This window comes from Leptonotus elevatus, chromosome 13 (assembly GCF_054856555.1).
Source record: "Leptonotus elevatus isolate MCC_2025b chromosome 13, RoL_Lele_1.0, whole genome shotgun sequence".
In the NCBI taxonomy this organism is placed as follows: domain Eukaryota; kingdom Metazoa; phylum Chordata; class Actinopteri; order Syngnathiformes; family Syngnathidae; genus Leptonotus; species Leptonotus elevatus.
The window spans coordinates 4,886,121-4,900,620 of NC_141251.1; the positions used below are offsets into that span (position 1 = coordinate 4,886,121).

The window sequence follows — 14,500 nt, forward strand, 5'->3', positions numbered from 1 at the left end:
AAAGTCAATACACCTTCATTTTGCCCGCGCTGGTAATGAGCCATATTTTCCTCGGAAAATGGCGTCTTCTCCGGAGGCGGCGTGTCTGCTGAATGTGGCCCTGATCCTGGATGAAACAGAAGGCTCACCAATCAATCTCTCCAGGTTGCCCACAGCCAGAGAAAGCAGCTGCACCACATGTTTGCCCGGCGCCACAGCGACACGTTAACATACGGCCGAGCGCGGGAAGCGTCCACAAGCAGCCTCTAGCTGTCTTATAATGAATTCCCGGCGGGATCGGGAACTATCAGAGTCAGTGGTGTTACTGGAGGCTCGGAATAAAGTCAACACCTCTCCTTATACCTGATCAAGCCGCAGTGAGCCAGCCAGCGAACGCGCGCACACTCACAATACACACTGAACTTTGGAGAAAAGTGAGGACAAAAATCCAATAGACGCGGCAATTAGGACGGTTGCGCTCATTAAAGCGCAACGTTTTACAAAAATGTGCGCTTCAGTCAAGGTTGCGATGCTCCTCGTTCTGATTGTCCAGTCTTCTGTTTTTGGCAAAGACGTTCAAAACAATCATTCATTGTTTTGTGCGCGGTTAACTCGCAAGTTTGGAAATAGCATGTGGAAACCTTCTCATTCCTGATCTTGCCTACAGACTTCTTTTGTTAGCCAATTCAAAATGAACATGTTAGCCAAAGGAGGAGTTGCTTGGAGCTTCTGTTTAAAATTACAGTTCCTGGTAACAAGAGTTCCTGGAACCAAAGAGTTCCTGTGGTTTGTAAATCCCTCCACGCCTCAAAGTTCAGGATCATTTATCCAAATGAGAGTAACTATTAATGGGAGAATGGTTTAAAAACAGAAACGGTAAAAAAAAAATGAAGCGGCAATACCCCTCCAGTCCACTAAGTGGCGGTAAGAAAAAACTGAAGGTCGTGATGTCATAACTGCGTTAAGTATTATTATTTTTGTAATATATATAATTTGTCATGACATACATTAATTCAATAAAAAAGGAATAATCCATTTTTGTCACACTTTCTTCTCACAACATGCTTTCCTGGATTGATGCAGCCTCGGGGTCCCAAAATTGAACCCTGTGGAACACCATAAGACATCGGGGCAGAGCAGCCAAGGCTAACACAAAAAAAGTTCTGTCTGCTAAATGAAAAGAAAAACAAATTGACTCAGTATGAGACTCAGCAACTTCACGTAGAGAATAGCTGTGGAGTCATTTTGAAGTGATATTATCTGAGAGAAAATGTGCTACCTGACATGGGAGCAAAAGGTTCAGCATTTTTCGTTATGCCTTCAACAAAACTCAGTGCAGCTCTGCTTACCTTTTACAACAGTGTTTCTACATGATTGTTTCAGACATTGAAGGTAAGCAACTGGACTCGATGTATCACTTGAAAACCTTGCAAAAAAGAATATTTACTATTTTTGGAAACGTGAAGTTCCACAACCTTTTAGTTCTTAGTAATTTCTGTAAATAAAAGGTTTTAATCACTTATGTGGTTTTATAATATACATTTTCTGTGTAACAAAGCGCAACATATTGCACAATGTTACTGTCTGTAAATAACAATTTTCCCCTCTCATCTGGTGCATTTGAATCATTCTTGTACGTTTTCATTAGATTGCGTAATAATCGTTGATTCGTAAATGTTACCGCTGTGACGTCACATCAAGAAAGATATGTACACACATTTTCTGCATTGTCGTCATTTTTCCACTAGATGGTGATCATTGACCGTGAAATACAAACGCTTGCAGTGTGTCACTTTTATGTATTTTATGTCACTTCTTATAAATAGAATCAATAAATCATGAACTCTAAGGGAAATTAAAAACAATATAAACGTTTATTGATGTTTTTTAATACGGTACTATATTTTTGAAATGTAACACGTGCATCACATGTCACGTATGGTAGGTCGTTGTTATTATTATTATTAACATAATTATTATTATGTGTTTGTTACTGCTGTAGTGATGTTATTAAATTTAGGTTGGTTTAGCGTTGATCAGAATCATCACACTCACGCAGATGTGTCGTCACTGCAATATCATTCTGCGTTTTTGTTATTTTTCCACTAGGTGGTGCTCATTGGCCCATGAAATACAAACGCTTGACGGTGTCATAATGATATATTTTATGTCGCTACTTAAATTGAAACAATAAAGACAACTGGCACTTAGGGGAGGTAATTATAAATAACACTTTGAATAAATTTTTAAGTACTATATTTTTAAACATTGTACTCACGTGTATAATTAACACTTTTCAAAATGTATTTGAATTTACGAAAATGGATGATGCCGCTTTCGGGATGTTTTTGTAGCTACATTTTGTTTGTTGTACTGTCGTAGTAATTAAAAAAATATCACATTCTCATGCAGATGTGTTATTTGTGTTATTTTGCATAGACCTGAAACGAACGCCGGTGTACATTACAAGGTAACGTAAAATTTACGCAAAAAAAATAAAAAATAAAAATTACATTCCAAACTATAGAACTTTCCTCGGCGATGATGCTAGAGCAGGATGGACAGCGAGGGTGAGGGTGGCATGCGTGCATGACGTCACCGCTCCATGTCCCGTGCGCCATTTTGGAAAGGGGGAGAGGAGGGGGGGAAAAATCACGGATAATTTGTGTGGTCTTGACAGATCCCCAAACCCCGGCGTTTCACCGCGATCGTGGATGTTCACCGTTAACTCCGAGCGAGCCGCGCGCGTCGTATCGGGCATCGGACGCGCCGTGTACAGCAAAAAGCGCTGCTAAATGAAGCAATGGCGGGTGAGCTACTTTATAGGGAAGAAGGGAAGGAAAATGATCCACCACCTCGCTTAGCTTGTGTGTATATTTGTGTATGCGTGTATATGTGTGTGTGTGAGAGAGATGGCCCTGAGTGTCTGCAAGTTAGCCGGCTAAGCTAACTAGCGTGCTAGTTGTCAAAACTGTGCCACTGTCACGTCTTTTTTTTTTCTCATCGAAACGCAACGCGCTGTCGTGACAAAACTGACACTTTTCTCTCCTTTTTACTTTCCAGGGGTTGCAGGAGGAAATGATTTTCAGTGGTGTTTCTCTCAAGTGAAAGGAGCGATAGATGAAGATGTTGCGGAAGGTATGTAGCTAACGTTAGCGCGGCTAGGCTAGGCTAGAATGGAGAAGAAGGTGGTGAGCAAGCCGCTCGTTTGGGCTTCGCGCGGGTTAGTTAGAGGCCGCCGCCGGTGTCGCCGCGGCTCTGCTACGGTGGCAGGATGAAGGGGGGTTGTGTATTTGTGTGTTGAACGTACGTTTGTCTTGAAATGGAGACGCTACTGTGTGTGCGGCTAGCTAGCCGAATGCTACACACAGGCTAGGCTATTGAAGGGGGAGCGCCTGTCGACGTGACGTCATTGCACTGCGCCCATAAATTGTCCTGACATCACGCTCGAGTTCATTCATTCGATCGCATGTACAGTTAGTAATCAATCGGCTTTCTATATATGGATTAGAATGAATAAGCAGGTTATGTTAAATATTAATATAACACGAAAAGATAGATACATTAAAAGAGTAATAAAGTAAGACCACATTATTTACAAAAAAGTAGGGATGTTTGCTTCATGTGGAATTTTAGGATGAGCCTAAAATGCACAATAAACTTTATTTGACCTTCTGTTTGTTAGATACTCTAGAATTGGATTTCCACAGCAGCAATATTCACATTCAGACAAAAAAAAGAAAGAAAGAAGATTAAAAAAGGTGTTGCCTGGTGGGTCGTGGCAATAATAAATGGAAGTATAATTATTATATAATCAAATTGCCACATGTGTTTGAAAGCAAGTGCAATGAATATTTAATGACATGTTAATGAATTAAATGCACCAGTATGTATTTATAAAAAAGGAGAACTGTTTCATGTAGTAGGGAAAAAGACAAATACAAAAACAGCATTTAAAGAGGCACCCAAGGAAAATTTACATCATCATCTAATATAAGATGGAAGAAAAACAGACACGGGATTTTAAGGTGTTGCCTGTTATACTGTAGCAAGTAAGAATTATGTTCGATGTTTCAGTACTTCTGGCACAGCTCCATCAATTCCATTTGTACCTGTGTCTAAGCGGAGTACGGAGAGCTTTTGTCTCCAAAATGCATGATTGCAATCTATGAATGGGGGTGACCATTAAAAAAAAAAGAGAAAAAAAGCCGGTCACATCCTTTCCTTAATTTATCTCCCATTTTATGTATTTTTAAAATAGAACAACAGTCAGTGCAAGGGCAATCCGTTTCTTCCTTGACAATCACACCATGTTGCTTAAGTAAAAATAATGCTATCCAGTGTATGTTGTGCTTCAAAAGGTTCTCGATAAGAAAATCGGTGTATGCAACGGTCACTCGGCAGGTGTGCAGTTGAATAGCTGACTGTCCAGTTAAGTCACGTTGGATGTTCCCAGAGGGAAGTGGTGGCCACTGACCTTTAGTGTCACAGTTTCCATCCGAAAGTTACTTGCAACAGGAGACACAAAGACTGGAAGAGTCACAGAAAGGCAAATCAATAGGCACCATGGAAAATGTAGTGGACTGATTAAAATGCCAGTTGTGAATTTTGTCTTTAAAGTGCTGAAACATGACACAAGCGCATTCAAAAATTTCTCCAAAAAGAGACTATTCAATGCGTGTTTTAATACATTTCGTTTTAGTGGAACAGTTTGGTTTGTCGCACTTGAATCTTAATAACGGCCTCTGAATTAGTAGTTGTGATTGTTCCGCCTGTCACTACGTTGCTGGCATGCATATATGATCAAAGATACATTTAAAGTAAAATACATGATAATTTTCCGACCAGTTAAGGGAAATTGGACAATTTCCTGCGGTGGTTGGGGAATCACTGCTATCGAGCGGAGTGCAGTATGCTCTGAACAAAGGCAACTTTATTTAAAAATTTTTTTTACATGTAATCCGCTTGTGTTCAAGGATGTTCGCTTGTTTATGCAACATGCCACGCTGGCTCCACTTTTGTCGTCGTCATCCGCTGTTTGATCTGTTTTAAGAGCAGCGAGATTCTTGACCTTAGTACAGACCGTGAGATTTTTATTCCAACATTGTGAAGTGGGGGAGATGTTGACGTTTATCTTCTTTGGTTGCACGAATCATCATCATCATAGATGAAAATGTGTTCTAGTCAGTTTATGCTTGACATGAGCTGTTTTTGTTGTGATTTTTACAGCATGTGACTGTAACTGAATGCAGATATTTTTACACATCACCACAGCTTGTTGTTTCTATTTTTAGCTGACATAATCTCCACGGTCGAATTCAACTATTCCGGAGAGCTGCTCGCTACTGGAGACAAGGGCGGCAGAGTAGTGATATTTCAACACGAGCAGGAGGTATTTAAATGTTACCTAATTTTAAGAGCGCTTTTTTTGTGTGTGTGTCATCCAAGAAGTCACTAATTGTTGAATTGTGTTTTTGCTTTTACTTGACAGTCGAAAAATCGTCCACACCTGCGTGGCGAGTACAACGTTTATAGCACTTTTCAGAGTCACGAGCCTGAATTTGACTACTTGAAAAGTTTAGAAATTGAGGAGAAAATCAATAAAATTAGATGGCTTCCCCAACAGAATGCTGCTCACTTTCTACTTTCAACAAACGGTAAGAGGTCACTTTTTTTCTTCTGCTCAGCCAAACTTCGTCTCATCCAATTTTTCCTTTCATCAGATAAAACTATCAAATTGTGGAAAATAAGCGAACGAGACAAACGGGCGGAAGGCTACAACCTGAAATATGAAGATGGCCGTCTCATAGACCCCTTTAGAATCACCTCTTTACGGGCATGTCCACTTTCAATCACTTGTCTGGTTTTTTTTGTGTTTTTTTTGCCTGCGCCTGCCTTGACGCGTTCCTCATTGTTGCCTTGCAGGTACCGGTGCTCATGCCGATGGATCTCATGGTAGAAGCCAGCCCGCGGAGGATCTTTGCAAATGCGCACACCTATCACATTAATTCCATTTCTGTAAATAGTGACCATGAAACGTACCTCTCTGCAGATGACCTAAGAATAAATTTATGGCACTTGGAAATCACAGACAGAAGTTTTAGTATCCTTTTTCTACGTTATCATCCATATGGCAGCAGTTTGTTTTCTCGTGGTGGCCTTTAACTCCGCCCCCTCCCAGATATTGTAGACATCAAGCCCGCGAATATGGAGGAGCTGACGGAAGTCATCACGGCGGCAGAGTGCCATCCCCACCAATGCAATGTATTTGTGTACAGCAGTAGCAAAGGCACGATCCGGCTGTGTGATATGCGAGCGGCGGCGCTCTGCGACCGCCACTCAAAGTGTGAGTAGCCGTCATCACCGCCATATTCTGTTAAAAAATAAATAAAAAAATCCTATGTTGAAAGTATATTTGATTTCCGATTGTAGTCTTCGAGGAGCCCGAGGATCCCAGCAGCCGCTCCTTCTTCTCCGAGATCATCTCGTCCATCTCCGACGTGAAGTTCAGTCACAGCGGGCGCTACATGATGACACGTGACTACCTCTCTGTCAAAGTTTGGGACCTGAACATGGAGAACCGGCCAGTCGAGACGTATCAGGTGCAAGTGAAGACGGTTTCGTCGTCAACAAAACGTCAACAACTCAACATGTTAAACGTTGTCTGTAAATGATTGCTCATTTGTATTGTGGTTTTGCTTTCTCTTCAGGTCCATGAATACCTTCGCAGCAAACTGTGCTCTTTGTATGAAAACGACTGCATCTTTGATAAGTTTGAGTGCTGCTGGAATGGCAGTGACAGGTCGGTACGCTTGTTGCAAATTATCCAATTGGCCACGTTTATTTTTCATGAGACTTATCATTTATGCACTACAATTCACATATCTTCGATTGCCTATCTATACGAGAGACGTATAGTGACAGGCAGAACAATTAAATGCTCTTCCACTAGATGGCAGAATGTGCAATTAACTTGAGTATCCACACATACAACAGAATTTTAACTCATTCACTGCCATTGACGGCTATAGACGTCAAAAATTAATTTGAACTATTTCTATTAGTTAAAAAAAAATTCTTAACAAGAATATAAAAACCTAGAAAAAAATTATTGTACATTTTGAACAGATAAAAAAAATTGTAATTAATCATGACTTAACTATTGAAGTAATGCGATTAATTACAATTTAAACATTTAATCACCTGATGCGATAAAAAAAGAATAGAAAAGATTATTAAAAATTAGTGGCGTCAGGCGATTCATTTTTTTAAATTGTAATTAATTGCATGACTCTACTAGTTAACGCACGAATAATCAAACATTTTATATCTGTTCTAAATGTACAATATTTTTTTCTCCCTAGGTAGTCATACTCATGTTAACAAAAGTGAAAACAAATGTTAAACTAATAGAAATAGTTCAAATTAATTTTTGACGTCTATGGCAGTGAATGAGTTAAAAGAGAAGTCAACCCCCAATTATTATTAGTTTTTTTACAATAACATGTTCTATGCAGCCCCACTAGTATAAATGTGGTATTCTATCAGTGCAATTAAGTCGATTTTTTTTTTGTTTGGGTGGGAAAAAATGGATCTCAGTGCTGCCTGGTGTGTTGTGGCAACACTAAATCCAGACTTGGCTGTGTAATATAAAAACAATTAGTTAACAAAAAAATTTAAAAAATTGCGCTATCTGTAAATGCTGAGAAGCGCTAAGCCACATTGTCCGATTCCCACACTTTTTGTTGTAACAATCCCCTCCCTCTCTCCCAGTGCCATCATGACGGGCTCGTACAACAACTTCTTCCGAATGTTCGACCGCAACACCCGGCGGGACATCACGCTGGAGGCGTCCCGGGAGAGCAGCAAGCCGCGGGCCACGCTCAAGCCGCGCAAGGTGTCCACGGGCGGCAAACGGAAGAAGGACGAGATCAGCGTGGACAGCCTGGACTTCAACAAGAAGATCCTGCACACGGCCTGGCACCCCAAAGAGAACGTGATCGCCGTGGCCGCCACCAACAACTTGTACATTTTCCAGGACAAGATCAACTAGAAGAGCAAAGACGGGCTTTGGGGCGTCCCTGTTGTAGTTCAGCCTACTACGTGTCTATCTGTATAAGAACAAGAAGAAGAAGAAGAGAAAAAAAACGGCCTTGTCGTCCTCCCGGTGAAGAATTTTCGAAAGCACGCGTCTACTTTTTTGGAGGCCGACCCGTAGGTCTGTTTTATTTTGAATCTAAGCTTAAGGTTGTTTTTGCCTTTCGGCATCAGGGCAATCAACACGCCACCCCCTCCCCCTCCCCCACCCCCAGTGACCCGGATAACCCAATCCGGGTCTAATTGACGGAGGTCAAACTCTTGAACGTCGATGTTTGTGTTGACATTTTTAACCTTCGTTTCACCATTTTAAAGGCTCAAAAGACCCCCCCCCCCCCCCCCCCCCCCCTCCGAGAAGTGACGTCGTACCGCCGTTTGAAAGGTTCCCGAGCCCCCGAAGGGCGGATTAACGGCCGGTGGAAAGAAGAAAGAAGAAAGAGAAAAAAAACTGTAACATTCCCTCCCTCCCGTCGGCCGCGTATCTGCTGGTGGTGGCGGCCGTGAATCTGGAGAGCGGACTTTCTTTTCTTTTCTTTTTTCCCCTCCTCGTACTTACTTTCCCCCCCCCCCTCCCCCCACCCATCAATACAGTGACCTGATTTCACTGACTGTATCTACTCAAGTACACCTTGTCATCCACATAATAAAAAGAAACTAAAATGACAGATGTGTTTTTAAATTTAGAAGTATGTATATTGCTTTGCATGTTTTTTGTAGAGAGGTGGAACATGTCCAGTCGCACCACTGTCTTTTTTTTTTTTCTTTTTTTTTTTGGAGCAGAACTCAAGCAAAACGTGTTTATTGAACTACTATTTTGGGGCTACCAGTCCGCAACCACTGTTGGAGACAACTAATAATGTGTGTGTGTGCGTGAGAGAGCGAATGTGAGTGCATATGTGTGTGTGTGTGTCAAGGTCATCTTGATTTCTGAGCTTTTTAGTGGGCTGGTAAAGCACACGGCACAAGACGGACAAAGGGAATCTGCAGCCTTAATTCCGACATTCTATGAGTGACAGCTAGAACTTAACGCCCTCCCGCCACCCGAACCTCATGTGCATTATTTGTAATTCCTATTTTCTAGCGTGATGTCATCGTACGCCGCTGCTTTGTGTAGCTGTCTATGAGTAAACATTGCACCACAACATACACGTCGGTGTTAAGAGTGCCTCCCAATTGAAGGAGGACTGACGGCCCTCGTGTGTGTTCTTACGAATTCGGGAAGTTTCTCTAAACGCGTCACCACCCAACACATAAAATGTGAATGCAGACACGAAGGTTCCAAGTACATTCAGAGAAAAACACAACGCATTGTCTTTGTCCATTGATTCCTAACATGGTGGCAATGTATTCACTTGTTTCTTATTTTGACCAAAGTTCAATAAATTTTAATTGTGTTCATCTTCTGGGGGATTTTCTTTCACTTAAGTGACAAAACCGCATACGTTTTCAACTTTTATTGAACATCATGGATCATATTTGTGCATCACATTTTATTTATTTTTTTACTACAAGTATCACAGCACAATTTGTAGTGAAGTAATCACAGTATACATGAATGATCCCCTGGATACAAATGACAAAATAGTTATTCACAGTACAAATGACCAACTCTAATCAAGTGATTCCAAGCAAAGACGTACGATGGATGAGTTCTTAAAATCTTGAAGGAGCTGGAGAAAGCAGCAGGAAATCGGGATGGTCTCGCCAGTCCTTTCGTGATTTCAGTCATATGACCCACAGTCACTTGATTTTTCACATTCCATCTTCTCATTTCAAGACAAGCCGAGGTCTCATCGAGGTCCGAATGCAACACTTCTCAGAAGGTGCCGTGGGAGCTCAGACGCTTGCCGATGTATATCCTAAAAAGACAACATGAATGATATAACTAAATTATATAAATTTGAAACCCTAACACTAATGTGAACCCTTACTTTGAAATCCTAGTAATCATAGTTGATGTAGGAGCCTCATGTTAATTTTGCTTGCATTTGCGGTATATGAGCGCAGGTAGGTGATTACGTAATGGGAGTGGAAGGTTCATGCGGTTTTTACCACCCACGCTCAAAACAGGCAGTTGCCTGGGCCTCGTGTTACGAGAGGGCCCCATAAAATTCCTCATACACTAATGGGCAATATAGTTTTTACTTATTTACGCACGTTAATTATGTTTTTGATCCAAATAATGTCGCTAAAATGCCAGCAGAAGGCTTCTTGTATCGTATGTCTCTTGGGCGCCCCCTCACTTTCCACTAATGGACCAGTCCATCTAACTGCGCATGCGCATGCGTAAAAACAGAGCGGAAGAGCGCGAAGTGACGGCAGTGAGCAAAAAACTGAGAAGGAGAACTTAAAAAAATGAAACGAAGTTATCCCAGTGGGGCTGAAAAGAATGAGGAGGAAAGCAAAATGTTGATTGCCAAGTGACCAAAAACGACAAATATTTTCACTGCGTCTATGGCGACTTACAGACCGCAGCCGCAACAACAAGATCGACGCCTGACGGGGACGCAAAAGTCGTGAGTAACTGTACAGCTGGTGACGTTTCCCCAGTAATGATAAATATTTCTACATCTCATTGAACTCGGGAAGACCCGTTATCGTTGCAGCTTAGCATCCGCACGACGTTTGCTATTTTTAAGGACAAGACGGGACATGTAGGTCGCTACCCTGGCTACGTGACATATTTAAGATCATTTTTTAATTAATTCATGTGCTGTTTGTTGGGACAGTTTAAACAATGTTCATATATTTGTAGCATCACTTGTTTCTCCTGTGAGTTTTTAGGCTTGTCAGGATGCATTTTCCAACCTGCCCCAGAGTGATTTCTTTTTCTCACCTGTCGACGCCTGTAGTCTAAAATTTGGGCTTTTTCAGCTTTGCTCCAGACACGTTCTGTGGGGTGTACTCATTTTTGCAACACCCTTATTTGAGTATAACTGAAAATGTTGCTCCTCTAATTCATATTATTAACCTTATTTTAATGTTATCAGTCAAACATATGTTGTATACATTTAGTCATCATTTTAAAAATAGTTGTTGTCTTCATTGACATTTTGTTCAAAGTGTTACTTTCCAAACGGGGTGTACTCACTTATGCTGAGCACTGTACAATAGTGGAGTGCAAGAGATACAGCGGAGCAGACAAAATCCTTTAATTTCTACATTAGCACTTGACAATACCACTGAATAAGAAGCCTTATACTGTGTTGCGCATGTTTGTTTCACAATGAGACCGGGATCTGCTGTGAGAGTTATTCAAATGATGTCATGCAATTTTAAGGAAAATTACTATATTGGGATTTATAGGTCTGCTTTTAAAATGATCTGTCTTGTTTTGGGGAGGGAATTTGTATGTACTAGTGGAAACCCTAAACCTATGTTAAAACCCTACTTTAAACCCCTAATCTTAATTTCAAACCCTAACTTTCAAACCTAACTTTGAAACCCCAACACAATCAACTTGACTTTTATGATTGGAATGATAGTTTCACTTTTTTGAATTAAACTCCTGAAATGAAGGCAACATTTCCGCAACGTTCCACTCCGAGACGCTGATGTACGGCAACGAGTCTTACCCGAGGCCGATGGCGAGTATGTGCGAGATGATTAAGGAGGGCAGGAAGAGCTGCAGGAAGTCGGGCGAGAGGACGCCGCCCTCCTTCATGACGCTGCTGTTGCGCATGCTAAGCGGGGTGGAGCGCTTGGGGTGCTTGAGCAGGAACTCCCTGCGGACGAGCACATCAAACTTTCATCGCCGCCGACAGGTGGCCTGTCTAAGGTCACCGCCATAATTATGAGACATTACATTTCCTCATTGATCATTTTGCAATAACTGTATGTAAACAAAAGGCACCAGTGCACTTCATCTAATTTATTTTTTAATGACTATTTCTTAATATTAAATCATGACCTCTCTAAGCTTGTGTACCTAATATTGTGGCCACAGTGAGTGTAATTACATAAAAAGCTGAACCGTACTTTGGCGGATTATTCTCGGGTCGACTGGACCAATCCCAGATCCAGTCTGCGTTTTTCTTCATCATCAGCTCCACTTCCTGTCTTTCCTGAAGGTCCTCTTCCGACTAAAAACACACATTGTCGGTATGGTCAAGGTAGGTTTGATGTTTATCAAATTAAAGCATTGCTAAAGCAGGGTACACGCATACCGAGTGATTTTTTTCCCAACGGTGATTGCTAATGGTTAGCCTAGCCTAGCTACTTGAACTACTACTTTATTTTTGTGTTTATATTGAAGCAGTGTGGATGCCCCCCTATAACCATGCTGCCTCTCAGAGGTCAGTCCTGGTACTACAGCAGACATTGGCAAGACGGAGTATTTTTTGATATTCAGTCAATGCACTAGTAAACTTGTTGGCATACTAGTGGCACTACTGTGTTACTAGTAAGGCAAACGTGCACTAATTAGTTGCCTTAACATAGTGTCCGTCTTTTTTTCTTTTCTTTTTTTGTCCTCATCATGTGTAGGGTTGCGTGTACCCCGCTTTCGATTAAATCATGACAATGGATCAAGATCGTATTACTACCTGCAAGCTGCTTCCCCCAGAGCCTCTCCACACAAGGGGGGTCAGTGCTCTGCGCGGGCTATTGTGAAAGGGGAGCAAAGGGTCAGAGTGACTTTGTGCGTTTTGCAACCATTTCAGTTTCCCCTTTCCGAGCGCAAACCTGTTGCACTGCGAGCTTCCGCTTGAGCTGCTCCGGCCAGACTCGTGTTGGGCGTCCAGCAGCATGTTTTCCACGTCATCCTGCAGGGTGGACGTGGGCATTACGAGCTCTTGGCTCCCGTGGCGAGTGTTGCTTTGTGAGGCAGCCCCGCTGAAGTGGAGCTCCACCCACGAACCTGGAAAAATCACGAGGACAGATATAGAAACTATTCACGAATACGCTAATGACTATAATTTATTAGAAATCAGTTGAACGTACTGCAAGCACAATACAATCCTTAACTTGCTGACTCGTCATATTTGCAGAGCAACTCGCTAAACTTTAAGCTAAAAACAAAATATATTTTAGAAGCTCGTCGTGAGGTTTTCCAACTGTTTTTTTTATACCAGCTAGTGCCATTTCAGAACAAAAGCAGCCATTTTAATACAATACCTTGCAAATTCTCCTCCGAAGAAGCGTCCTTTGGTATCGACATAGCGCCGCTTGGTCTCCTCCTTCGTTTTAAGTGTTGAACAACGTTGCTAAATATTTGAAATGGGCAAAACTGTGGCGAAATATCCACAGAACCCCGAGCAGCTGGTGCTCCCTCCGTGCAGCACACAATAACAATGACGCAATCAAGTGTTTACCTCGACGCTGATTGGCCGAGGCGAGGGCGCGAGCCGCGCGTATGAAGCCTGCTCAAGCTGGACTGCGCATGCGCGTCCACGCTCGAGGGAAAACAGACTCCTTTATTGCGTCCCTAAATGTCACAAGCCGGGGTTTTGATAGCACACCGTGACATTTACGCAATACATCACAAAAAGAATGTTTAAACGGACCACGTCGGGAGAAATGCTGTGGGTCAATGAATGCAGGCAGTGCTGCGCATTTGGCTGCAGGTGGCAGTAAAAGATCAGAACCTCTCACAGGAAACACATATTTAGCAACATTACACTCATCCTTGGCCAGAAGTAGTTGTTTGTACTTTACTGTTGAGGTTGTGACTCATTGCTTGTATTGAGTAATGCTGATGGCAAGGTTACCGTTCAGCTAACATTTCAAAATTCCATATTTATTCCACACCCTAATAATTAGTCAATTTGTGAAGTTTGAGAAAATGTGCATCATGTAAACAACTCATGTAAACTGAGCAAGAAATTTGTAATTTTTTTGCCCCCATTTTTCTTAAAATATGGCATTATGTTACCAGATAATTTACAAGAAACTGTGGGTATGTAATAGCAGATTCAAATAAATAGTGGATTTACCTTGCCTTGTGGACTCAATAAATGTCTCATTGATAAATAATGTATCAATAATAATAATAATAATACAAAACATAATTCTCCTAGAAATAATATGTTGTATTGTATTATGTACGGTAAATAACTAAATTAAACAAGCAAATAATTTTTTTGTTTTATTTTTGTGACTATGTATGGCGTAATGTCACCAAATAATATCCAGAAGACTGTGACTGAGACTATGTTTTACAAAACAGTACAGTGGTAACAATCTTGCAAATATAAGTATCTGTCCTTACTTTTCCACACGTGGAATTTTGAAAAAAAAAAAAAAATCCCCACAATACCATACTTTGGATACTTAGAACATGAACTCCACTTCTCATTGTTGACTTAACAACGTGCATTTTTCTGATTCATGGTGGCCATATTTACTCATCCAGTGGTCGGCCTTTCATTCATTACTTAATTGATGCCGTGTTTACACATGCTCAGTGGTTGTCTCTAGCTGTAAC

General features: G+C 41.4%; 2 protein-coding genes across 2 annotated transcripts; one reads left to right on the top strand and one right to left on the bottom strand.

Moving 5' to 3' along the window:
- The first annotated feature begins 2,594 nt into the window (after positions 1–2,594).
- Positions 2,595–9,474, top strand: LOC147163551 (serine/threonine-protein phosphatase 2A 55 kDa regulatory subunit B delta isoform). The gene is made up of 10 exons (XM_086092951.1): positions 2,595–2,789; positions 3,043–3,117; positions 5,274–5,371; positions 5,471–5,636; positions 5,703–5,815; positions 5,905–6,082; positions 6,161–6,325; positions 6,412–6,581; positions 6,690–6,781; positions 7,753–9,474. Exons 1-10 carry the CDS (start codon positions 2,783–2,785, stop codon positions 8,030–8,032), a joined length of 1,344 nt encoding a protein of 447 aa, XP_085949077.1. The 5' UTR covers positions 2,595–2,782; the 3' UTR covers positions 8,033–9,474.
- A 41-nt stretch (positions 9,475–9,515) lies between these two features.
- Positions 9,516–13,383, bottom strand: bnip4 (BCL2 interacting protein 4). Its single transcript, XM_086092952.1, has 6 exons — positions 13,192–13,383; positions 12,760–12,934; positions 12,621–12,678; positions 12,055–12,158; positions 11,652–11,801; positions 9,516–9,935 (listed from the first exon to the last, which is right to left on the bottom strand). The coding sequence occupies exons 1-6, from the start codon at positions 13,232–13,234 to the stop codon at positions 9,893–9,895; spliced, it is 573 nt and encodes a 190-aa protein (XP_085949078.1). The 5' UTR covers positions 13,235–13,383; the 3' UTR covers positions 9,516–9,892.
- Positions 13,384–14,500: the final 1,117 nt, after the last annotated feature.

What these genes read in the sequence shown, in the direction of transcription:
- LOC147163551 (XM_086092951.1), top strand. An exon ending in AGATGAAGATGTTGCGGAAG is followed by an intron (nt 3,118 to 5,273) that starts GTATGTAGCTAA and finishes TTCTATTTTTAG; the next exon opens with CTGACATAATCTCCACGGTC. An exon ending in GGCCAGTCGAGACGTATCAG is followed by an intron (nt 6,582 to 6,689) that starts GTGCAAGTGAAG and finishes CTTTCTCTTCAG; the next exon opens with GTCCATGAATACCTTCGCAG.
- bnip4 (XM_086092952.1), bottom strand. Translation starts at nt 13,234, where the DNA reads ATGTCGATACCAAAGGACGCTTCTTCGGAGGAGAATTTGCAAG. An exon ending in GGAAGCTCGCAGTGCAACAG is followed by an intron (nt 12,679 to 12,759) that starts GTTTGCGCTCGG and finishes CTTTCACAATAG; the next exon opens with CCCGCGCAGAGCACTGACCC. An exon ending in CCCGAGAATAATCCGCCAAA is followed by an intron (nt 11,802 to 12,054) that starts GTACGGTTCAGC and finishes GCTCGTCCGCAG; the next exon opens with GGAGTTCCTGCTCAAGCACC.